The sequence below is a fragment of the Budorcas taxicolor genome, chromosome 4, assembly GCF_023091745.1.
Source record: "Budorcas taxicolor isolate Tak-1 chromosome 4, Takin1.1, whole genome shotgun sequence".
Classification (NCBI taxonomy): Eukaryota; Metazoa; Chordata; class Mammalia; order Artiodactyla; family Bovidae; genus Budorcas; species Budorcas taxicolor.
Window position 1 is genome coordinate 70,190,964 of NC_068913.1, and position 25,512 is coordinate 70,216,475.

Genomic DNA, 25,512 nt, shown 5'->3' on the forward strand with positions numbered 1-25,512 from the left:
AGTGACAAGAATTCTTCCATTGTTGACTAACAGAATATGCCTTTTGTAAAACTACAAAGATTAATTGAACTTGTTTCCCAACAGCGCTCACTCAGTTTAACAACTAAAGTTGTTTACAGCACTGGCTCTCAAAGGACTGTATGTATCAGCACCATCTGCACGGGTACACTAAAATACATATCGCTGGGCCCCACGGCAAGAATTTTGGGTTCAGGAGGTCTGCGTTACAGCCCTGGATCATACACACATTTCTAACAAACTTATAAGGACCATACATTGCGAACCACTGGGTAATCCCAATTCTACACAGAAAAGAGAGAACTTACCTGGGATCAAAGCAAAAGCCTGTTCCATGCCCACGTAAATGCTGACTTGGAGGATCAGGAGCAGTGGGCACTTTCTCATCTTCCTAGGCAAAGAACAATTTTTGCAACTTTTGAGAAAAATGAAACCAAACAGAAGTCCCTCAATTTAATCAAGCACCGTATAAAGGACGTAAGATTATACTTTAAAAAATTTTACTTCTGTTGTCATCAGATTTTCCTGTAAACAGAAGTTTGAAGTAATTTGTTTTTACAGAGTATTTCACTGTGGACTAAGTCTTACCTTGAAATAAAAAGCAATATTCAGTGTAATGGAGCGTGTACTACACCTGAATGTGTGAATGAAGGAAGATCAACAGACTTCTGACCTATATGTAGGTAACTTTACCGTATTTTTATCATCCATACATGGGCCACTATCATAAAAATCTTAAGACTATATTACTTTTCCTATTATTCTCATTAAACACCTACGACAGGCAGGATCTTTGACAATATACATCCACTGTACAATATGTAGAAATTAAAGGAAAACTAGAAATATCTATGAGGTCTGCATGTGTATTTTGTTGGCAAATACATGAGAAAATTCAACTGGAAAACCGTGTTAAAAGCAAAGCAATGCACCAAACTACAGGTCTCAAAAACCCTGTTGTAAAATAATCAGATTAATTTTTTTAATATTTAACTACCTGATGAACAGATTATCAAGGTAGCCTGCTGAAAACCCTGTAAATGTGAGTTGGGATCAAAATCAAAATGCTGGTTTGGATTTCCATGCCTGCATCCCAGTGGTCACTTTACAGACTTGCACACTGCTGCTACATCAACAAGGGCGAGGATGGCATTACGCACTGTTACTCTGACAATTATCCCCTCCTGAACGAGTCGGGGGGTGGGGTGACACAAGGCTCCCCACCCTCCCCCGCCCATGTGCATCACCTGAGAAAACACTTCTGTTGGCAAATGATTCCCTTAGGCTATACTTGAGCAAAAGAAAAACAGGATCAGTAATCTAATAGGAGATTGAGAAGCTGAGGAGTACTGGACAAGTACTTCGTATACTTCAAAAATTAAAAGTCTTTAACTAAAATCCAGTTTTAAAATCTAAACATACAAAGAGGGAAGATGATACATAGTTGAATCTGCTAAGCTTAATATGTATAACAGGTAAATTGTGATTCTGTGCCACATTACTCTGGCTGCCAGATTTAGGCCCTCCAGTAACAATACCTGAAGTATGAATCGGCTTAACTACATATAAAATAGTAAACAAAATTTTCTCATATATATAAAATATATTAATTTTTAAAATTTTGAAATGCTATTTAAGAAAATAACATAATGAAGGGTCTCTTCATATTCTACATTTAGAAATTCTTGAGAGATATTTATAATAAAATACAACCTTCTGGTGCCAAATGTATTAATGGAGCCAAAAATCTCATAACTACCTTTTGTCTTTTAATAACAGCTATTTTTCTGGGCTCCAAAACCACTGCAGATGGTGACTGCAGCCATGAAATTAAGACGCTTACTCCTTGGAAGAAAAGTTATGACCAACCTAGACGGCATATTCAAAAGCAGAGACATTACTTTGGCAACAAAGGTCCATCTAGTCAAGGCTATGGTTTTTCCAATGGTCATGTATGGATGTGAGAGCTGGACTGTGAAGAAAGCTAAGCACCGAAGAATTGATGCTCTTGAACTGTGGTGTTGGAGAAGCCTCTTGAGAGTCCCTTGGACTCCAAGGAGATCCAACCAGTCCATTCTAAAGGAGATCAGCCCTGGGATTTCTTTGGAAGGAATGATGCTGAAGCTGAAACTCCAATACTTTGGCCACCTCGTGCGAAGAGTTGACTCATTGGAAAAGACTCTGATGCTGGGAGGGATTGAGGGCAGGAGGAAAAGGGGACAACAGAGGATGAGATGGCTGGATGGCATCACTGACTCGATGGACGTTGAGTTTGAGTGAACTCCAGGAGTTGGTGTTGGACAGGGAGGCCTGGAGTGCTGCAGTTCATGGGGTTGCAAAGAGTCGGACACGACTGAGTGACTGAAATGAACTGAACAGCTTATACCAATTCATTGCCTCCATGAATCAGCTAACAAGAGAGTCTGATGATGCAAAGGTGCTAGATTCAGATCAACCGATCAGGCCTGTTAACCCAACTGATAAAATGTGGACAAGGGGATTAAAACAAAGCAATTTATATTTTCTAAGCCATATATAATTTGGTAAGGATAACTCTTATTCTATTTTCTACCAGAATAAAAGGGTAGAGGGACTCGAGTAGAATTCTAGATAGAATACTGAGAAGTTCATGAAATAAGAAACCACTTACTCAAGAGAATAGGTTAAGTATGTAATAAAATCTGAGGAGTCAATTAATATAATATAGTCCCTGGCAGTCTTGTCACACAAAAGGACCAAGTTTTCACTCACAAATACAGTTACTCCATTTTACTCATTGAGCTTGGATATTTCCAAACCGTACTAGCTTATATACAACAAATTAGGGAAATGAGGCTATGAAGGCAGGCTCACTGCCAGCAACAAAAAATGGCTACTGGTAAAAAAGAGAAAGGTAGGCAAGAACCAAAAACATACAACAGGATTTCAACACTGCATCATACAGCTTTACTATATACATTAAAAGAGTGTGAGGACATCATTCAATACTGATTTTTTAATTAATAAACTTCAAATTTATTAGTATTCTATTTTAGAAAGCTTTCACTTAAAATAATCAAGTTTTAGCACTGAAAGCTGTCAACTCAAAAGGATTCTGAATAGCAGGTTTTAAAATATAAGTACCTAGGTATTTTCGCAAAACTGCTTAATACCACACTGAAATGTATTTATGAACAATTGCAAATAATTAAATTTTTCTTAAAATATTTTCAATAGAATTTTAATCTACAAAGGCCTAAGCCACCTACTTGTTCATATACCTTTAGATCCATCAGCATAATGCTCTTTCTAGTGCAAACTGGTTTTTAAGCAAAGGAAATATATTACAGTAAACTGAAGCCCTACTTGAAACCCAAAACTTCTCACAGGATGCTCAATTCAAAATCTAGTGTATAAAAATATTCTTGTTTTTTATCAAAGCATCCTGCTGCTGCCACTAAGTCGCTTCAGTCGTGTCCAACTCTGTGCGACCCCATAGACGGCAGCCCACCAGGCTCCCCTGTCCCTGGGATTCTCCAGGCAAGAACACTGGAGTGGGTTGCCATTTCCTTCGCCAATGCATAAAAGTGAAAAGTGAAAGTGAAGTTGCTCAGTCGTGTCCGAGTCTTAGCGACCCCATGGACTGTAGCCCACCAGGCTCCTCCATCCTTGGGATTTTCTAGGCAAAAGTACTGGAGTGGGGTGCCATTGCCTTATCAAAGCATATCACAAATTTAACTAATCTCTCAGACAAAGATACATTTAATCATACTGAATTCAAAACACAATCATGATCATAAAAATATAATTACCATATGAGACAACAATTCCATTTCTGGGTATATGTCCAAAAGAACTGAAAACGGGAACTCAAATAGACATATTGGTACACTTAGGGTCACATCCACATTACTCACCATAGCCTAATGGTGTGAACAATTCAGATGTCTACCAATGGATGCGTGGATTAACAAACTGTGGCATATGCATACAATGTATGGTGTACACTAACACTATTTAGCCTTAAAAAGGAAGGAAATTCTGACACATTATAACATAAATGAATCTTGAAGACATATGTTAAGTGAAATAATCCCACCACTAACAGATAAACACTATATATGATTCTCCTTATATGAGGTATCTGCTGCTGTGCTGGGCTTAGCCGCTCCGTCATGTCCGACTCTTTGCGACTCCATGGACTGTAGCCCACCAGGCACCTCTGTCCATGGGGACTCTCCAGGCTACGGGAGTGGTTGCCATGCCCTCCAGGGGATCTTCCCAATGGAGGGATCAAACACAGATCCTCCCACATTGCAGGCAGATTCTTTGCCATCTGAGAAACCTGGGAAACCCAAGAAGACTGGAGTGGGTAACCTATCCCTTCTCCAGGGAGTCTTCCTGACTCAGGAATCCAACCTGGATCTCCTGCATTGTAGGTGAATTCTTTACCAGCTGAGCAGCCAGGGAAGCCCTAGGTACTAGAATAATCAAATTTGACAGCTGACAGGCTGAAGCAGGGTGGCGGGGAGGGTAGAATGGAACTGCCATTTAATAGAGAATTTCTGTTTTGTCAAGATGAAGAGAGATCTCAAGACTGGTTTCACAATATGAATATACGGTTGACCACCGAATGATAAGGATTTGAACTGAGCAGATCTACCTATATGTGGGACTTTTCAGCAGTAACTACTACAGTACTACATGATCTGCAGTTGGCTGGATCCTCGAATGTGGAGCCATGGATATAGGAGAAAGTGCAGATACAGGGGACCGACAAGTTAGACTCAGATTTTTAACTGCATAGAGGGTTGGCACCCCTAACCTCCACGTTGTTTAAGGGTCATCTGTACTTACTACTATAGAACCATGTATTATAAAATAGTTAAGATGGCAAATTTTACATTATATATATTCAACCACAATAAAAACTGCAATCATGATCAAACCATCAATATGCACCCAGTTATACCGTTTGAATCATTAGGATTCAGATAATCAGCATTTCTCAACCTTTGCCAGGAATTATTAATTGAAACAATTTAGATATCATTTTTTGTTTGTCTAGGTGCTTAGTCGTGTCCAACTCTTTGCAACAGCCGCCGTACCCCACCCCCCCCACCCCCCACCATGGACTATAGCCCACAAGGCTCCTCTGTTCATGGAATTTCCCTGGCAAGAAGAATACCAGAATGGGTTGCCATTTCCTTCTCCAGAGGACCTTCCTGACCCAAGAATCAAACCCGTATCTCCTACTGTGGCAGGCAGATTTTTTACCACTGAGCGATTAAGGAACTAGTAATAAAGATCTACCACCTAATAGAGCTTTTACTAAGGTGATAATTATAACTTTAGCTCAAGAACATCCTTTAAGCAACATGTGCTAAGGCCAAAACCAACACGTAAGAACAGAGTATCAATAACTCTGGGTAACTTTTACATAAAGTTTTAAATAAATCTTTATCCCTCATAACTCTGTATTATTAACATTGGTCAACATCCTCTTTTCATGAGATGTTACTACTCAAACTCCTCCGAACATCCATGAATTTGAGCAAACTCTGGGAGACAGTGAAGGACAGGGAAGCCTGGTGTGCTGCAGTCCACGGAGTCACAGAGTTGAACACAACTTAGCAACTGAACAACAATAACAAACATCCATTTCCTGTACTATGTCAATGAAGGAATATCAACTGAATTTATAACTATAATTTAAAGATTTTTTAAAAGGAAAATAATTTTATAAGATCTCTATTACTTTTCAATTGTCACTTCTCAGATACATGCACCCCTATAGTCATAGAAGCACTATTTACAATAGACAAGACATGGAAACAACCTAAATGTCCACTGACAGATGAATAGCTAAAGGTGATGTGTATAATATATATTATAAATATATATAATATTCTGTATATGTACACACTATATATGTACACACACACACAACAGAATATGTAGGAGTTGCTCAGTTGCTCAGTCAAGTCTGACTCTCTGCGACCGCAGGTTCCTCTATCCATGGAATTTTTCAGACAAGAATACTGGAGTGGGTTGCAATTTCCAGTCATAAAAAGAGTGGCCGTTTGCATCTACATGGATGGACCTAGATATTATCATACTAAGTGAAGGAGTCAGAAAGAGACAAATACTAAAATATGACACAAATTAAACTCATCTATGAAACAGAAACAGACTCGCAGACTTAGAGAACAGACTTGTCACCACAGCAGGGAGAAGGGAGGTGGATTGGGAGTTTGGGACTAACAGATGCAAAGTATTATATATAGAATGGATAAACAACAAAGTGCTATTGTATACTACAGAGATATTCAATAACCTGTAATAAATCATAATGGAAAAGAATGCCTGCAAAAATGTGACTTTTCTCCATGTCCAAAAATTAACTCAAAATGGACCAAAGACCTAAATTAAAAGCTAGAGCTACCTTAGATAAATCAATGGTTTCTGAGATATGGCACCAAAAGTGCAAGCAAAAAAAAAGGACAGGTAAGTCTGACTTAATCAAAATGTAAAACTTTGTGCTGCAAAAGATACCACCAAAAAGAATGAAAACACAACCCACAGATGGGAGGAAAGATCTTTTAAGTCATCTATGTGGCAAGGGACAAATAATTCTATTTTAAAATGGCCAAGAGACATAGCTATTTTCCCAAAGAAAATATACAAACAGCCAACAAGCATATTAAAGATGCTCAACATTATCAGCCATCAGGGAAAAGGAAATCAGAATCACGATGATATACCATTTCACACAGCCCCTTTGAAAATCACAGATCCCTCTGAGAACTAAAAAAAAGCTCATCAGAAAAAAAATGTCTATACCAAAATTCTCTCTCTTTAGTTGGGTGATTCACAGTGAAGGATTCATGGTAGCTGCCAACAAAACTGCATACTAGATTCACAGTGAGGGATTCATGTAGAAAGCTGCCAACAAACTACACATTAATACAATGTATGAGCCTCAGTCTTTCAGAGATAGAGGAGAAGGAAGTAAATAAAGCTAGTACGAGTGGAAGGGAAACACATTATACAAAGACAAAAAAACAACTGGAAAGTGAGATGTGTGTTAAAGTAATGCAGCCTTGCCTGATGGACTTTGGTCTAAACATCCTAGTGTACTCAAACTTTATTAAGCATATGATCACTAAAAGATTTTGTCTGATTCTCTGCAAATCTGGAGTGGAGGTAAAGACTCCTCATTTCTAACAAGTTCCCAGGAGATGACAATGGTGTTGATCCAATAATATTTTTGAGTAGTTAAGGGTTTATACCATGATTCCAAAAAGTGTGCAGAAGGCTAGGGCACCAAAGCAAACTCACAGAGGTACTATGGATTATTTTTAATTTTCTAATTGTCAGATACCATGTAAACAACTAGTTCAAGACAGCTCACAGTTTCAACATTAGACAGTGCTATGTTCCTTTCGATGACATCTTATCCTTAAGATTTTGGCAGTTGCTAAGATATAAAGCAGGTGCCTGGTGAAAACCACTTTGAAATAGAAAATGAAAATGGCTTGTCCAATCTGATTTCAAGGTTTGAGAAGTCATCTGGTGGTCAACAGCCACATATATCCCATTTGGAACAGGTTATTTAAGAAAAATATGACTTTCTTTCATGGTGTATTTTTTTTTTTTCAAATGGTTAATTACTACACATTTGTTAGGAAATCATTAGTAGTTCTTTTGGCCTATGAAGTTCTATGAAAAAAAATTTACTGAGATGCTAAAGGTGCCATGAACTAAGGAAGTTTGGGAACCTCTGATTTAGATAGATTGATAGGTGGTAAAACCACAGCTTCCATAGTCCAACTAATGAGGCTGTAGTACACTTACCAGCTGTATGAGCTGAAGCAAGCCAGTTAGTATCCCTGTTTCCTCCATTTTAAAATAGAAATAGAAACAGTTCCTACCTCACAGGACAGCTATGGAGAGTGAATATATTAAAACAATGGCTGTCAAAACTACAGAAACATCTGTAGCTATCACCATCATCGTAATTAGTGTTACAGTTACTGCTATTACAACTATTAGATAAAGGGGAGTGAGTCATAAAAGGCTTTTTGATCTGATAGAAACACAGTTTTTGGTGCAGAAGGGAGGGAATTATGGCAGTATGGGGGATTTGGTGCAATATGACTAGAGGGGCCTGTAACTGCTTCAGCCCCAACTCAAAAGTACTAGGTCCCATGGCTGTTAAATACTTCCAAGGGCAAAGAACCAGAGAAAAGGAACAGGTCAACTCAAATATGCTTTCTTTACTCTAACTAAAATGACTAAACTATTTCATTTGCAAGTGATTTTTGTTGTTGTAAAGACAAGAATTAAAAAAAAAAGGTCTGAATATAATGAAAATTAGTTTGTCTAATGTGAAAAATTTTCTGATAGCAAAATACAATTACCAAAATGTGCCTATTAAGAGCCCTTCCATCTCATTATCAAATTTAAGCATGTCAGCAAACGAGCACAAGATTCTAACACTGTTTCTCATGGGTTTGCAGGAGGGCAAAGCACACAGATCAGAAAGAACATTCTGCTAATTAAACTGAAGCAGATGACTACAGTAGAGAAGGGCTTGTCACATGTAACATCTGTGCCAAGAATGATCAGATTAAATATGCAAAATGTGAAGTGAAGGTGTGAAAAAGCAGGAAGATAATACTCTAGACTTCAAATAGGCTACAAAAGTTCTGACAGTTTTCCTAATTATTCCCAGTAATGGACACAGGAGGCCAAAAGGCAGGAGAGAGAAATACATTTTTCTCCATTATGAGTGTTGAGCTCTAGGGCTAAAATCATGCCTGTCTGAACACTGATCAGTTTCTGCAAAGGTTAATAGCAATTAAATGCAGCAAACTAGATTAAATGAGGAACAGGTCATGATACCACTGTACTTGCAAAGAGCACGATAAAGCATTTCTTTTAAATTCTTAATGCACAGAAAATCCAACAAGAGCTGCTATAAGAAAAAGGTCTATCTATTAAATGGTAAAGAAATCTCCTAAATGAAAAAAAGAATATCATGCTACATAAACTGATTCAATTACCACCAGTCCATCAGTATTGTGCTGCCGAGATTAAATACAAACGATGTCTACAAGAGTATTTCTCTAAAAAACTATGATACACACACTTCTTCCTCTTTCTAAGCAAAAGATAACAAAGAGTTCACCTTATAATTTAAAATGGGATATATTAGTTAAGTGCAAAACTGAAAAGATGCACTCCAGAGGATAATATTGTCATTAACACTTTCCTTCTTCCAATCTAGAACATCTATAATCAAAAGAATACAGTAAATTACTCTGATAATTAAGATTAAACCATCTATGACTACAGTTAATACTGTATTATATATTTGAAAGTTGCTAAGACAGACCTTAAATCTTCTCATCACAAAGAAAAAAATTATAACTGTAGATGATGGACATTAACTAGACTTATGTTATTTTGTAGTATATACAAATACCATTATGTTGCACACCTGAAATTGGTATGTTACAGGTCAACTGTGGCTCAACTTTTAAAAAAATTTTAAGATGAAATTACATTGGGGGCTTCCCTGTGGTATAGAACCCAACAGCCAATGAAAGAGACACAGGTTTGATCCTTGATCCAGGAAGATCCCACATGCTGCAGAACAAACTACGCCCGTGCATCACAACTACTGAGCCTGTACTCTAGATCCCAGAAAGCATGAGTACTGAGCCCAAGTGCTGCCACTACCGAAGCCCAAGTGCCCTAGAGCCCGTGCTCTACAACAACAGACGCTACCACAGTGAGAAGCCTGGGCACCGCAACAAGAGAGTAGCACCCACGTGCCACTTTTTGAGAAAAGCCTTCACATCAATGAAGACCCAGCACAAAAATAAAATTATAAAAAATGATGCTTGGGAGAATGAAGATTTATAATGAACATCATTTTTAGAAAAAGATTCAACTGTCTTATAACTACAATATTTTGAGATCATTCTCCAAATAAATCCTAAAGTATCCTTCTGAAACTTATTCAAAAAGATGAAGCAAGCAATCATGTGTACACACAAGCAATCATATTCTCTCTTCCCACACACACCTAACTCTCTACACCAGACGAAAATAAAAGGGACAAGCTCAGATAATGGAAATTCAATTTACTTTACTATCCTCAGGGTCTTCTAAACCATCAGGGCGGCTTAGGTTTCGAGCGGGCTGGCTACAGACAACATTATCCTCCAGTCCCCAAGAGGGTACTCTCACAGGTGGCCTTTGGATTTCATCTGGGTAAAAAGCACCATCTGCTCCATCTGAAATAAAAATTTTTGAAAAGTAGGTTAAAACCTGGTCCTACAGAATATAAAGAACCATTTTAGTGTATCCAAAAAATGTTTTTCTTTTTAACCCAAATGACCTTTAAACTATGTGTAATAAGCAAATAGACTCCTCATTCACGGTGTATCGCTTCTAGATGAAGCCAGTTAAACATTAAAGCTGCTTGTTATAAAACAGGATTTCTATTAGAGCTGATTATACCAACAGAACAGTTCTGTAATCCCACAAAGATACAAACCAAGAAAAACCTCCATATTTGGCTTATGTCAACAAAAAAGTTTTAATAACCTCTTGTTTCTGGTGTTGCATAAGGATTACCATACTGAAGAACTGGTTGTGTCTTTGATACTGCAGGAACATGACCACTTTTCTCTGAGCTTGTTTTGAGACACTGTGAGATCTGATGAGGACTCTGGGAATTCTGACCTTCCAATTTCCTTTCTGCTTGATTTTCTACACTCCTTTTATGTTCCTAAAATTAACAAAAAAAGGAGAAAAAGCAAAGCAACTATTTTATAACAAGAAAAGCTTAAACATTTAGCCAAAATATTACAATGATTTCCCAATTATATTTAAAGGATACAGTTGGAAATGCCAGTTTTCAACTTCTCATACATGTCCCTTCCACATTTAACAAAACTAGAAAGCAAGACAAAGCCCAATATATATTTTCAAATTGTACCAATTAAAGTACCCTTTTCATTGAGCTGAGGGGAAATTATGAATCTCTTATAATTTAGCTATTAGTAAAAATCAAAGCAAAAAACAACCCAGACTACTTCCCTAGTAAATTCTATCAAACATTTTTAAAAATATATTAATCCTATATAAACTCTTACCAAAACACTTTCTCAGCTTACTTTTTTAAGGCCAGTATTATCCTGATATCCAAACCATTGACATCACAGGAAAACTGAAGACTGCAACTGCAGACCCTCACGAATACTAATATAAAAATCCTCAACTTAAGAAATCAAATTCAATATTAAAAAAAAATATATCATGACCAAGTGGATTTTATCACAAGAAAGCAAAATAAGTTTAACGGACAAAAGTCGATGCAATTCACCATGTTCACAGACTAAAGGAAAAACTGATCATTTCAATAAATTTACAAAGAAACATTTTACAAAATCCAACATGCATTTATGGTTTTAAAAAAATAAAGTGAAGTTAACAAAAACCAACAGTGAATCTTAATAGTAAAAAACTAAGTGATTCTAAGATCAAATATTAAGGCAAGAAGGTCTATAACCATTTCTATGCAACATTATACTGGAGGTACTAAACAGTGTTAAGATTAAGGTGGACAGATTGGAAAGGAAGAAAACCATCTTTATTCACAGATGACATGATCACAGAAGTGGGAAAATCCTAAGGAATCTACTAGAACTAGGAGAATGAGTTAATTTAGCAAGGCTGCAGTATATAAGGTCAATAAAAAAAAAACAACAACAACCAACTATATTAACCAACTATATTGTCAGCAACACTGAAAAATGAAATTTTTAAAATTATTTTTATTTTAAAAAGCATTAACAGATAAAATACTTAGGAATAAATTTAGCAAAAGATGTACAAGGTCTATAAACTAAAGACCACAAACATTACTGAGAGTTACAGAAGAGAGGCTCAACAAATGGAGAAATGTATCACATTCATGGGCTGGAAAACCTATTTTTATACTATTAATTTCCCCTCAGATTGATTTACTGATTCAAAATTCCAGCAGGTTTTTGTATAAATCGACAAACTTGACTCTAAAATGTACATGGAAACACAGAAGTGCTGAACAGCTCATTTTTAAAAAAGCAGAACCTCAAGACTTACACAATCTGATTGCAAAACTTATTATAAAAGCTATAGTAATCAACTGAGTAGTTTGGGCATAAGTATAAATACATAGGTCAGGCATAGGCAAACCTTTTCCATAAAGAGCCTAATGGTAGATATCTTCAGCTTTGTAGAACACAGTCTGTCAAAGCTACACAAATCTATCTCTGCTGTTGTCACAATTACCTAGAAATGAATGGACATGGCAATGTGCTTTAATAAAATTTCATTTACAAAAACAGATCACAAGCCAAATTCAGATGTAGACTTTAGTATGTTGACCCTAATATAAATAGAAGAGATTCCAAAAATATATCCATACTCATTGCCAATTAATTTTCAAAGATGAAGATATAATTCAGTGGAGGAAAACACATTCTTTTAGACATGTGATGTTTAAAAAAAAAACTGGCTATCTGCATATAAATAAAAAATTTTTGACTGTCATTCTATACCCAGAACTTAATTTTAAATAAATCATAAATCTAAATATAAGTGCTGAAAATATAAATATACTAGATGAAAAAATAGGAGAAAAATCTTTGTAACTCTGGGTTAGGCGAAAATTCCATATAGGACAAATATAGCCTGAACCATTAAGAAAAATATTGCTGAACTGTACTACTTCAGAATTAGCAGCTTCTGCTCTTCAAAAGCTAGTTTCTTTTAAAAATGAAAAGATGAACCACAAATTGGGATAAAGTATTTCCAAAATATCTAACAAAAGAAATTGGATTTGGAATATATTTTTTAAAACTCCAAACCAAAAAAGATAACCCAATTTTAAAAATTAGGTAAAAGATATGAACAGACATTTCACAAAAGAATATATATGAATGGCCTGCAGGCACAAGATACTGAGCGTTACCAGTTAGTCATCAAGGACTATTCAGAAAAAAAAAAACTTATCTTAAAAAGATATATACACCCCAATATTTATAGCAGCACTATTTAAAATAGCCAAGATATGCATGAAAATAACCTAAGGCTCATCAACAGATGACTGGATTAAGATGCTGTGTATGTGTATATGCATGCACTTGATGAAATAAGTCAAAGATAAATACTACATGGTTATCACTTATATACATATGAATCTAAAAAATACACACAACTGTACATACAAAAGAGAAACAAACTCACAGATATAGAAAACTTGTGGTTACCAAAGGAAAAGGACAAATTAGGAGTACGAGGTTACAGATGCAAGTTACTATATATAAAATAAACAACAAGGATTTACTGTGGGGCATAGAGGCATCCATTATCTTGTAATAACCTATAATGGAATATAATCTGCAAAAATACTGAATCATTATGCTGTACACCAAAAACTAACACAATAATGTAAATCAACTATACTTCAATTAAAAAAAAAACTTTAAGGTTAACATTAAGAAACAATAATAATTTTTAAAAAACCCTAGTCCAGAGAAATTAAACTATAATTGTAACAAAGCAACCCTACATAGCCAATAGAATGACTATAATTAAAAACTGACAATACCAAGGGCTAGTAACTGGAATGCTCATACACTGCAGTGGGAAAGGAAAGTGGTACAGCCTCTTGGGAAAACAATCTGTTTCTTAAAAACACACACATACCACACAAGCTAGCAATTCGCTTCCTAAGTATATACTCAAAAAAGGAAAAACGAAAGCCATGTCCACAGAAAAACTTGTAAGAGAATGTTCATAGCAGTCTTAATCATAACCAAAACATGAGAAATAATTTGAACATCCATCAGCTGGTAAAAGGATTAATGTCCATAATCAATGAGTAAATAAATTCTGTATGACCATATTTTTATGAAATGCTAGAAAAAGTAAAACTGTAGAGTAAAAGAAAGCAGATCATTGGTTGTCTGGGATGGGGGGTAGTTGGAGGAACTGAGTACATATGAGCACATATATGTGCAGCAATAAAACATTCTATAGTTTGAATGTAATGATAGTTACAGAACTATATATTTGCCAAAACTCATTGCACTGCACTTAAAATGGGTGAATTTTATCATATGTCAATTGCACCTCAATAGAGCGGTTTAACAAAATAAAATCAACCAAAAATATTAACAAAGGATGTAAGGATGAAAATTTTCATCTGTAAAGTAAAATTTAGCTGGTTTTGCTGACTGTCATCCCTTGGGAGTACTCAAGATGAGACTCTATGTTAAATTTTTACCTATAAAGTGAACTTAAAATAGGGTAAGTGGCCTTAAAATGAAGTAAGTCATTCTCATTGAGAGCAAAACTAGTTTGTGTGTTAGTTGCTCAGTCATGTCCGACTCTTTGTGAGCCCTACAGACTATAGCCCGCCAAGTTCCTCCAAATTCTCCAGGCAAAAATACTGGAGTGGACTGCCATTTCCTGCTCCCGGAGATCTTCCTGGAGCAGGGATCGAACCCAGGTCTTCTGCATTGCAGGCAGATGCTTGACCATCTGAGCTACTAGGCAAGCCCCGAGAGCAAAATTGGTAAACATGAAAAATGAAAGTCAATTTAGGCTTGAGAAGAGAAATGGAAGTTAAAAGTTCTTCCTAAGCATGTGCAAAGAGTAGAGAAGGCCTAAGAAATATAACATAATGCATGACTGGTAAGTGAATGACCTACCTAGAACACAGGATTCATTTTAAAACTAGAAGAAATATACCTAAAAACACAGCTCAAGGGCAATATGCCAGATCTGTCATACAGTTTAAGACCTATACTGTTTACTACAATGGGCCTGTCAGACCCTGAACAGCACCACCACCACCATGAAATAGTTCTTAGTAAGGTTAATCTAGCAAACTATCAGAGAAGGCAATGGCACCCTACTCCAGTACTCTTACCTGGAAAATCCCATGGACGGAGGAGCTTGGTAGGGGGCAGTCCATGGGGTCGCTAAGAGTCGGACACAACTGAGTGACTTCACTTTCACTTTTCACTTTCATGCATTGGAGAAGGAAATGGCAACCCACTCCAGTGTTCTTGCCTGGAGAATCCCAGGGACAGGGGAACCTGGTGGGCTGCCGTCTATGGGGTCACACAGAGTCAGACACAACTGAAGCGACTTAGCAGCAGCAGCAGTAGCAGCAGCAGCAAACTATAGCGAGCACACTTGAATGTACAAACAATTAGGGAGGCAGCATGACATGGTGGACTGGATTCAGACCAGAATTTGCTTGACAGTTACAGTACAAATAACCCTGAGGAACTTAGCTTCCGCAGGCCTCAGAGGACTACTGAGAAATGAGGGGATTGTTTAAAAAACATAGCAGGCCCTCAATGGATGTTCCCTCATCTCCTGCCAATCAAAAAACCCATTCACACTGCTGTAGTGATTCAGGATGTGAAAGTGACAATGTGAACACAGAAAAAGGGAAAGAGTAAATTTTAAAAAATACTTCAAAGATGATTCAAGAAAAGAGGAGGGGAAAGGCATGAAAGCAGCAAAAGAGTTAGACATGAGAAAATATTTCTATAAAAGTACAAATCAATTTAAAGGACCATTTTTCTATAAGCAAACAATAAACTACTTAAATGAAGTCAGGGTTTCATCAAAAGATTCATACATGCACTAATACAGTCAAGGAACATCATAGAGAATTTCAACCTAATAAAGAGTTTACTCTAGGCTCATACTCCACTCCTTTATGATCAAAGATGCAATAAATCCTCTGCAAATAATATAAGGGTAAGAACAGGAGTGATAAGCAGCTTTGATTCCTCATGGGGGAAAATGGAGGCAGGCTAAACAAAATATAGGAACATGGACAAAATTGTTCTGATTGGGTTGTTTGGCAAATCAGAAGACAACTGTTACCTTAGAGAAGAGTCTTAAATTTATATTCACAATGCACCCACCCCCCTCCAAAGGATCTATGTTTAGAATTCAGGATATCCATGAACTTAGATGGAAAAAAAAAATGCATCTTTTCACTAACTTCTAACTTAAATTTATCATTTTCTTCAATTATGAATGCAGGCAAAAAACACAGCAGCAGCTGCACTGCCTTTGTCACCCACAAAAATCACAGATATACTCGAGACAACTTCCATTAATCATTTATGCTGCTGCTGCTGCTAAGTTGCTTCAGTCGTGTCCGACTCTGTGCGACCCCATAGACGGCAGCCCACCAGGCTCCCCCGTCCCTGGGATTCTCCAGGCAAGAACACTGGAGGTTGCCATTTCCTTCTCCAATGCATGAAAGTGAAAAGTGAAAGTGAAGTCACTCAGTCGTGTCTGACTCTTTGCGACTCCATAGACTGCAGCCTTCCAGGCTCCTCCATCCATGGGATTTTCCAGGCAAGAGTACTGGAGTGGGGTGCCATTGCCTTCTCTGTTAATCATTTATAGATAGATACAAATATTACTCTTCCACTCTCAAAAAGGAAGAGATCATCTGGTAATGTGAAATGAAATTCAGAAAAATTGCTAGTCAGGTACCTGATATTAAAGAACATTTTGAAACAGTTTTACTTTAAAGATATTTTTAATTTTTTCTCTGGTAATAGTTAATAAAATACTTCCCACCATCATTTTTATCATTCTTTGCCACTGTTGTTTCTGCTTTATTATTTTCTTTTCTCTTTCCTTTTCAGATTTCTAGTAAGGCGGTTATACGGAATATCTGAAACAGTATGAAAATGGTAAATAATTCAAAGCAGTGGTTTTTGGAATGACATAAGACATTTTAAGATATATTAAATTTCTAAATAAATTTAAATTGATAGAGTTTCTAACTAAGATATACTAAATTACTTCATACTATTAAAAGTTACTTTTAAATATATTTTTATGATACTAGAGAGCACGCTACTCTAAAAAACAATGAATTTTTATTCACACGTATGTTCAATAACTATGTTATTGAAAAAGAGGAACCAGACGTCAAATTGCTAACATTCGCTGGATCACCGAGAAAGCCATGGAATTCCAAAAAGACATCTACCTCTGTTTCATCAACTACACCAAAGCCCTTGACTGTGTAGATCATGATAAAGGGTGGAAAGCTCTTAAAGAGATGGGAATACCAAAGCATCTTACCTGTCTCCTGAGAAACCTGTATGCAGGTCAAGAAGCAACAGTCAGAACCCTGTATGAGACAACTGATTCATTCAAGGTTGAGAAAGGAGTACAACAGGGCTATCTGCTGTCACCCTGTTTGTTTAATCCATACACTGAGAACATCATGAGAAATGCCAGGCTGGAGGAGTTACAAGCTGGAATCAAGATAGGCAGGAGAAACATCAATAATCTCAGATATGCAGATGATACCACTCTAGTGGCAGAGAAACTGAAGAGCCTCTTGATGAGGGTGAAGGAGGAGGGTGAAAGAGTCGGCTTAAAATCAAATATTAAAAAAACTAAGATCATGGCTGCTGCTGCTGCTAAGTCATTTCAGTTGTGTCCGACTCTGTGCGACCCCACAGACGACAGCCCACCAGGCTCTGCCGACCCTGGGACTCTCCAGGCAAGAACACTGGAGTGGGTTGCCATTTCCTTCCCCAATGCATGAAAGTGAAAAGTGAAGTCGCTCAGTCGTGTCCGACTCTTCGCAACCCCCCACCAGTCTCCTCCGTCCATGGGATTTTCCAGGCAAGAGTACTGGAGTGGGTTGCCATTGCCGTCTCCAAGATCATGGCATCCAGCCCCATTACTTCATGGCAAACAGATGGGGAAAAGGGGGAAGCAGTAACAGATTCCCTCTTGTGCTCTCAAATCACGGCGGCTGGTGACTGCAGCCATGAAATCAGAAGACGTTTGCTTCTCGGCAGGAAAGCCATGACAAACCTAGACAGTGTGCTGAAAACCAGAGACACTACTCTGCCAGGAAGGTCCACGCAGTCAAGGCTGTGGTCTTCCCAGTGGTAACATACGGTTGGGAGAGCTGGACCGTAAAGAAGGCAGAGCACCAAAGAATTGATGCCTTCAAACCATGGTGCTGGAGAGTCCCCTGGACGGTAAGGAGATCAAACCAGTCAATCTTAAGGGAAATCAACCCTGAATACTCAACTGGAAGGGTTAATGCTGAAGTTGAAGCCCTAGTACTTTGGTCATCTGATATGAACAGCTGACTCACTGGAAAAGTCCCTGATGCTGGGAAAGATGGAAGGCAGAAGAAGACGGCATCAGAGGATAAGATGGCTGGATGGCATTGCCATGCAATGGACATGAACTTGGGCAAATTTTGGGAGATGGTGAGAGAAAGAAAGGTCTGATGTGCTGCAGTCCATGGGGTCGCAAAGTCTGACACAATGGGGTGACTGAACAACAACAATGTTCAATAAATATTTATTGAGTATCTAATATGTGGCAGGCACTGCTCTCCAGGCACTAGAGATTCAGGTACAACCAAAACATACAAAAATTCCTGCTCATGTGAAGTCCGTATCTAGAGCAGGGAAGATGGACAGGAAACAAAATGAGTAAAATACACATTCTGTTAGATGATGATTCATCTTTTTTTTTTTTTAACTCACTCAACTAATGCTTAATTATCATTTGGTTTATCCCAGGCACTGTTTGGATCTAGGTTTCAGTGCTGAAGGAAAAGGATTTAATCCTAACCTTAGAGAGGAGTAAGGGTTCTAAAAAAGCATGGGGGAAAAGACAAACATTAAGCAAGTTGCTGAAATAGCAAAAAGAAATTCTTATAAATGCACTCTTTAAAAGTAATATAAAACTACAGTGTCACCAGCAGGAAAATTAAGAGTAACTCAAGAAGACAGGAAGTAGAAAGCAAACTGGCCTACTTCTGTTGCATTCGTGACACGGTAGGGTATTAACTGATAATAAAACTGCTGATGCCAGTACATTTCTTTTACCAAATGTTTTTATAAGCAAATGCTATAAATTATGTTTGACCCATTAACATTAATTTGTTTAAGTCATTCAACAAATATTTAACTTCAAATATCAAACACTATGAGTGAAAGTCACTCAGTCATGTCCAACTCTGCGACCCCATGGACTATACAGTCCATGGAATTCTCCAGGCCAGAATACTGGAGTAGAGACTACAAATACAATGGTGAATAAAACAGACATGATTCCTGTCTTCATGGATTTTATAATTAAGTGAAGGGAGTTTTAATTAAGATAAATATGTACAGAAATAAGTATTAGTTACAGTAATTATGGTAAGTGCTGTAAAATAAAAGTACAGTTCCCAGGTGTAAGTTTAATAGAGGTATCTAATTTAGAATGAGAGGTCAAAGAAGGCCTCTGTGAAGAAGAGTCATTTAACCTGAGACTTTAAGCATAAGTCAAGAGTAGCAGGAGTACTTAAATATTTAGAAGAAAATATTTAAAAATTTGGGGATATACTTGAAAACAATACCACCGGGTTAAGACAGAAGGGAAACGGTTGAACAGGTAAGATGGCCATAAAGTAACATCTGTTTATTGCTGGGTGAGAAATACAACAGAGTTCACTACATTATTCTCTTCTTATATATGTTTAAATTCTTCCAGGACTTCCCTAGTTTAAAGTTAACTACCAAAGAATCGTAGGCAAGAATATTCTTGGCAAAGTACATGAACAAGGGCCCTGAAACAAGAAAGCAATTCATGAGTTTTACGGCCAGAGTGACTATAACAGTTCTCAAAGTGCAGTCCCCAGACCGACACCATCAGCAGCAACTTGTCAGAAATGCAAATCTCAAGCCCCATCCCTGACCTACAAATCAGAAACTCTGGGAATAGAACCCAGAAAGCTGTGCTTTATCAAATCATACAGATGATTCTGATGCAAGCTTAAGACTCAGAACTACTACCGAGAGGAATTCTACAATAGAGAATCAAACAAACTGTGGCTTAAAATGGGTCTAGAGAGAGAGGCTAGTCATATAAAAGATTATAATCGATACTAAGAATTTTGGAGGGATTCCCTGGTAGTCCAGTGGTTAGGACTCCATGGTTTCACTGTCAAGGGTGTGCGTTCAATCCCTGGTCAGGGAACTAAGATCCTGCAAGCCACACAGCACAAAAAAGAATTTTGTCATTTATCTTAAATGCACAAGTACATGGGAGGCCCATAAGGGTCTTCAAGCAAGGAAAAGTATCAACTTTATATTTTTAAAGGTTACCCGCCTGTGGTTTGAATAATCTTCTGTCAAACACAGAGCAAAGGGAAGAGGAATAAAAAAAGAGAGGAGAGGAGTGACCTCATGGAAGATTGGAAGATGGCAGAGTACGAAGTATGGCCCTTACTGAACAACCCTCAAGGAATGAATCCCAGCAACAAGTGAGCTCAGAAGTAGGTCTATACTGAGATGACAGAGCCCCATCTAACATGCTGATTGCAGTCTTGCAAGATTATTTAAACTGCAGCATAATTAATAAGTCACTATATTATTTTCTGTGATTTGAGCCATCTGTAACTCAGCAAAATGTACAGATGGCTGTAACCATTCAGCACTTTCACTATCATATATGAAACTATAAAATATATTCTATATATAAATATATAATTTTGTGTTGTATTTTTATATATGAAACATATTTTATATATGTAAAATGTATAAAAACAAAGTATCTTGATTGTTTCTCTCCAACATTAGCTAGTAACTCCAAGCACAAAATACACTTAGGAGTTGGGTTTCTTACCAAAAATTACTTAAGTAAATTCATATTTCACAAAGTGGTCTTCAGCATTTAAGATACATATTTTGTCAACTTCCTGTCAAATCTAATTAGGTCATCATTGCTTTAACTTTGAAATACACTTGACCAAAATTCATACCAGAAATAAAAAATTGTCTTCTTACTCTTCATTTGTGCTACTATTGTTTTAATTAGCTTCAATCCACCATTTAGGGCTTCCCAGGTGGTACTAGTTGTAAAGAGTCCACCTGCCAATGCAGGAGACACGAGAGACATGGGTTCACGCCCTAGGTAGGGAAGATCCCCTGGAATAGGAAACCCAACCCCAGTATTCTTATCTGGAAAACACAGACAGAGGAGCCTGGCGGGCTAGAGTTCAAGGGTCTGCAGAGAGTTGGATATGACTGAGCAACAGCGCAACCTAACCCACCTGTCATTTTATGTTACCATATACTGAAGGTAGGGAGGAGGATGAGAGGGTGAGGGAGAGAGAACTAACGCGCGTAACATTCAAACGCAATACACTGACAACCCAGGGATGGGGTGGGGAAGGAAGAATTGCAAGCAATCTTGAATTGAATTCTACTCTTAACAGGTTTCCGTGTCTTAATGGATATAGCTCTAGCAGTTCTGACACTGTTTTATGTGAGATACTAGAACTACCAAATAGATTAAATGTGCTAACTCCGTTGGCCACAGGATTCTCACTGAGGAACAGGTGTATAAACAGGAATTAAGGAAGACAAGGAGGATTTCCCTGGCAATCTAGTGGTTAGGATTCTACCATTCCACTGCCAGGACCTGGGTTTGATCTCTGATTGGGAAACTAAGATCCTGCAAGCCAGATGGCATGGCAAAACAACAAGAACAACAACACAACCAACATCCTCATCTTGATAATCTCTCTGTAGCCAGATGAAATTACTGCGATAACTTCTAAACAGCATTTCCCAATAATAAACAACCAGAACTCCTGGGAGAAGTTAATTTTAGATTCTTTCTTATAAAAAATGGCCAACTCCAAAGATGAGTGGTGAAATAAACATATGAAAATATCTTGCAAAGCTAGAAAAAAATTAAGTGCTCAAAAAACCAACACCATCCTTTTGATACTGGGGCTTACCAGGGGCCAGTTTGAAGGTGTTCCCATTGACCCAATCTGGTACTACGTGAACAGCAAAAAAATCTTATCACACTACTAAAAAGAGCTCATATTGATGAGTACCAAGTAGGAAAATGATATCTATTAATGTTAGATTAGATAAACACACAGATGAACAGAGATACCCAAATATAAACTTAAAATACAGTTGGCACTCCAAATCAGCCAATGCAGAATGCATGGATACTCAGGGCCAGTGGTACTACACCATTTCACATAAGAGACTTCAGGATCCTTGGATTCTGGCATCCTTTGAGAGGGGTCCAGAAACCAACCCCAGAGACACAGAGGGAAGATTGCACATACATAACTACATACATACATACATAAATGCATGCTATGACATAAAAAATATTTTTGGTCTTGTCCCCAGTTCCTGGCACTGACCTCCTAAAACTTTTGGAATTTTCTCAGTGATAGGAGTGTCTTTTATCATTCATAACAAGACCCTTTAGACCCTACTGTGAGAAATGTTGCATTACAGTATATTTTATATTATAAACGTATGCTCTGTCTGAAGGTCAGGTTATGCTAGAAATCATTAAACATCTCCTAAAATGTTTCCTATTACAAAAGAAAACCAAAGTTCGTTAAATCCAAACTATGTAACAAAAGTCAAACTAAGATTCGATACTTAACCATTTTTCTATCAAAATATTTTTAAAATATTATAAAACTAAAAAGTGTTTTCTACCTGTTTGTCTTTTCTTCATTTAACTTAAAAAGAAAAAATTACCCTCATATAACTGTAAAATGTTATGTCCCTTCAAAAAGCTGTATTATCATTCAGTGTCGTATGAAATTTTTCAAGGACATTATTCAGTACCTTCTCCCTGGAGAGGTTTTCCCAATATGAAGTTGGACCACTTATCTCTTTTTCTTTCTCTGCCAACTGAAGCTGAGGAAAGAAAGAAATGATCATTATTATTTTTCATCATCTACCCTCTCTTTACCCTTCAAAAGCTAGTTTATACCCTTCTATTTAAATAAACCCTATTACCATATCCATGTATTTTCCCTGGATCTTATTCTTTGATATTTCTGAACTTGTCACTATTGCTTTTCTGATGTGTTTCAAGATTATTTTATTATTCTTATTATGCCAATCTGCAGCATGCAGGAACCTGGATCCTTGATCAGGGACTGAACCTGCATGCCCTGCAGTGGTAATGCAGAGTCCTAGCCACTGGACTGTCAGGGAAGTCCCTGAATTACTTGTCAATTTTTATGCATGTGCCTCACTCTTAAACCTTCTCTCCTGGCTTTTATGAAATGGTACCAACACTGTCATTCTCTAATGCTCTTTTTAAAAGTACACTTCTTCACAATTGCAAGTACTCTGCAGTTTCTTCTTTGGCTTCTTCTCTCTGCATTTTCGGAAAACTCACTTTCTTCTATGCCTTCAACTATCATGCTCATATGAATAAATCACAAATATTAACTTACGTGCCACATGCGTTCTTTCCCAAGATTCAAAGCTTTCCTTGATAAATTCAATGGATGATGATTGGGGAAGGTACCCGAAAGAGGTGGTCCTTTATCAACTCATTCTAAGCATATCTGTACCTAATTTTCTTACCTTCAAAAATCCTTCCCACCTGTAAATCCTCTCCATGCTACCAAATTATTTTCATTAAGACCCACTCTGATTGGGTCTCTCTTTCTCCTAGAAAATATTTAACAGCAAATAGCACCCACATTCCAAACAGTTAAAATCTGGATTCAACCTGTCTTTCACAATGATCTGCTCCATCACAGATATTAAAGACCTATTACTCAAGACTGTTACAGCTCCCAGATTATGCTCTCTACTTCTGACCTCCAAACCTATATTAACTCTTTTCCATCTGTTAGAAAGATGCTCCTTTCTTTCGCCATCTCTGTTTATTATCCTCCCTTCCTGTATGGTCTTTGACAGGTCTTTGTTGTTGTGGTTCAGTCAACTGTGTCCAACTCTGCATCTCCATGGACTGCAGTACACCAGGCTTCCCTATCCTTCACCATCTCCCAGAGTTTGCTCAAACCCATGTCCATTGAGTCAGTTATGCCATCCAACCATCTGATCCTCTGTCACCCCTTCTCCTCCTGCCTTCAATCCTTCCCAGCATTAGGGTCTTTTCAAATGAGTTGGCTCTTCGCATCAGGTGACCAAAGTATTGGAGCTTAAGCATCAGTCCTTCCAATGAATATTCAGGGTTGATTCCCTTTAGGATTGATTTGTTTGATGTCCAAAGGACTCTCAAGAGGCTTCTCCAACACCACAGTTTGAAAGCATCAATTCTTCAGCACTCAGCTTTCTTTATGGGCCAATGTTCATATCCTTACATGACTACTGGAAAAACCATAGCTTTGACTAGATAGACCTTTGTCAGCAAACTGATGTATCCGCTTTTTAATACAGTCTAAGTTTGTCATAGCTTTTCTTCCAAGGAGCAAGCATCTTTTATTTTCACAGCTTCAGTCACTGTCTGCAATGATTCTGGAGTCCAGGAAAATAAAATCTGTTACTGTTTCCACTGTTTCCCCATCTGTTTGGAATGAAGTGATGGGACCGAATGCCATGACCCTAGTTTTCTGAATGTTGGGTTTTCAGCCAGCTTTCACTCTCCTTTTTAACCTTCATTAAGAGGCCTTTAGTTCCTCCTCACTTTCTGCCAATAGGGAGGTGTCATTTGCATATCTGAGGTTACTGATATTTCTCCTGGAAATCTTGATTTCAGCTTGAGATTCATCCAGTCTGGCACTTCCCTTGATGTACTCTGCACAGAAGTTAAATAAGCAGGGTGGCAATGTACAGCCTTGAAGTACTCCTTTCCCAATTTTGAACCAATCTGTTGTTTCATGTCTGGTTCTGCTGCTTCTTGATTTGCATATAGGTTTCTCAGCAGTCAGATAAGATGGTCTGGTATTCCCATCTCTTTAAGAATTTCCCACAGTTTGTTGTGATCCACACAGTCAAACGCTTTAGCGTAGTTAGTGAAGCAGATATTTTTCTGGAATTTCCTTGCTTTCTCCATGATCCAACGAATTATGGCAATGTGATCTCTGGTTCTTCTTTTCTAAATCCAGCCTGCACGCATATCTGGAAGTTCTCCGTTCACATACCGTTAAAGCCTACTTTGAAGGATTTTGAGCATTACCTTGATAGCATGTGAAATGAGTGCATCTGCACAGTAGTTTGAGCATTCTTTGGCATTGCCTTTCTTTGGGATTGGAATGAAAACTGACCTTTTCCAGTCCTGTGGCCACTGTTGCGTTTTCCAAATTTGGTGGCATAATGAGTGCAGCACTTTCACAGCATCATCTTTTAGGATTTGAAATAGCTCAGCTAGAATTCCCTCACCTCCACTAGCTTTGTCTGTAGTAATGCTTCCTAAGGCCCACTTGACTTCATACTCCAGGATGTCTGGCTCTAGGTGAGATCACACCATCATGGTTACCTGGGCCATTAAAATCTTTTTTGTACAGTTCATCTGTGTATTCACAGGTCTAGCTTCTCCACAATGTCTAACTCCTAGCCCTAAAATACTTAGACTTGTAGTTTATGTAGAACTTCATCACACTTTGCCCTGTCTCATGGATGTTTGTCTAAACAG

The 25,512-nt window shown here is 37.6% G+C and overlaps 1 protein-coding gene across 1 annotated transcript in view; it reads right to left on the reverse strand.

Moving 5' to 3' along the window:
- Window positions 1-25,512, reverse strand: part of TAX1BP1 (Tax1 binding protein 1) — an 89,826-nt gene that overhangs the window by 1,586 nt on the left and 62,728 nt on the right. The window contains exons 14-17 of the mRNA XM_052638454.1: window positions 22,743-22,814; window positions 10,618-10,801; window positions 10,156-10,304; window positions 327-409 (exon numbers count right to left, since the gene is read on the reverse strand). Coding sequence (XP_052494414.1) covers window positions 327-409; window positions 10,156-10,304; window positions 10,618-10,801; window positions 22,743-22,814 — 488 coding nt within the window. The remainder of the gene's footprint in view (window positions 1-326; window positions 410-10,155; window positions 10,305-10,617; window positions 10,802-22,742; window positions 22,815-25,512) is intronic.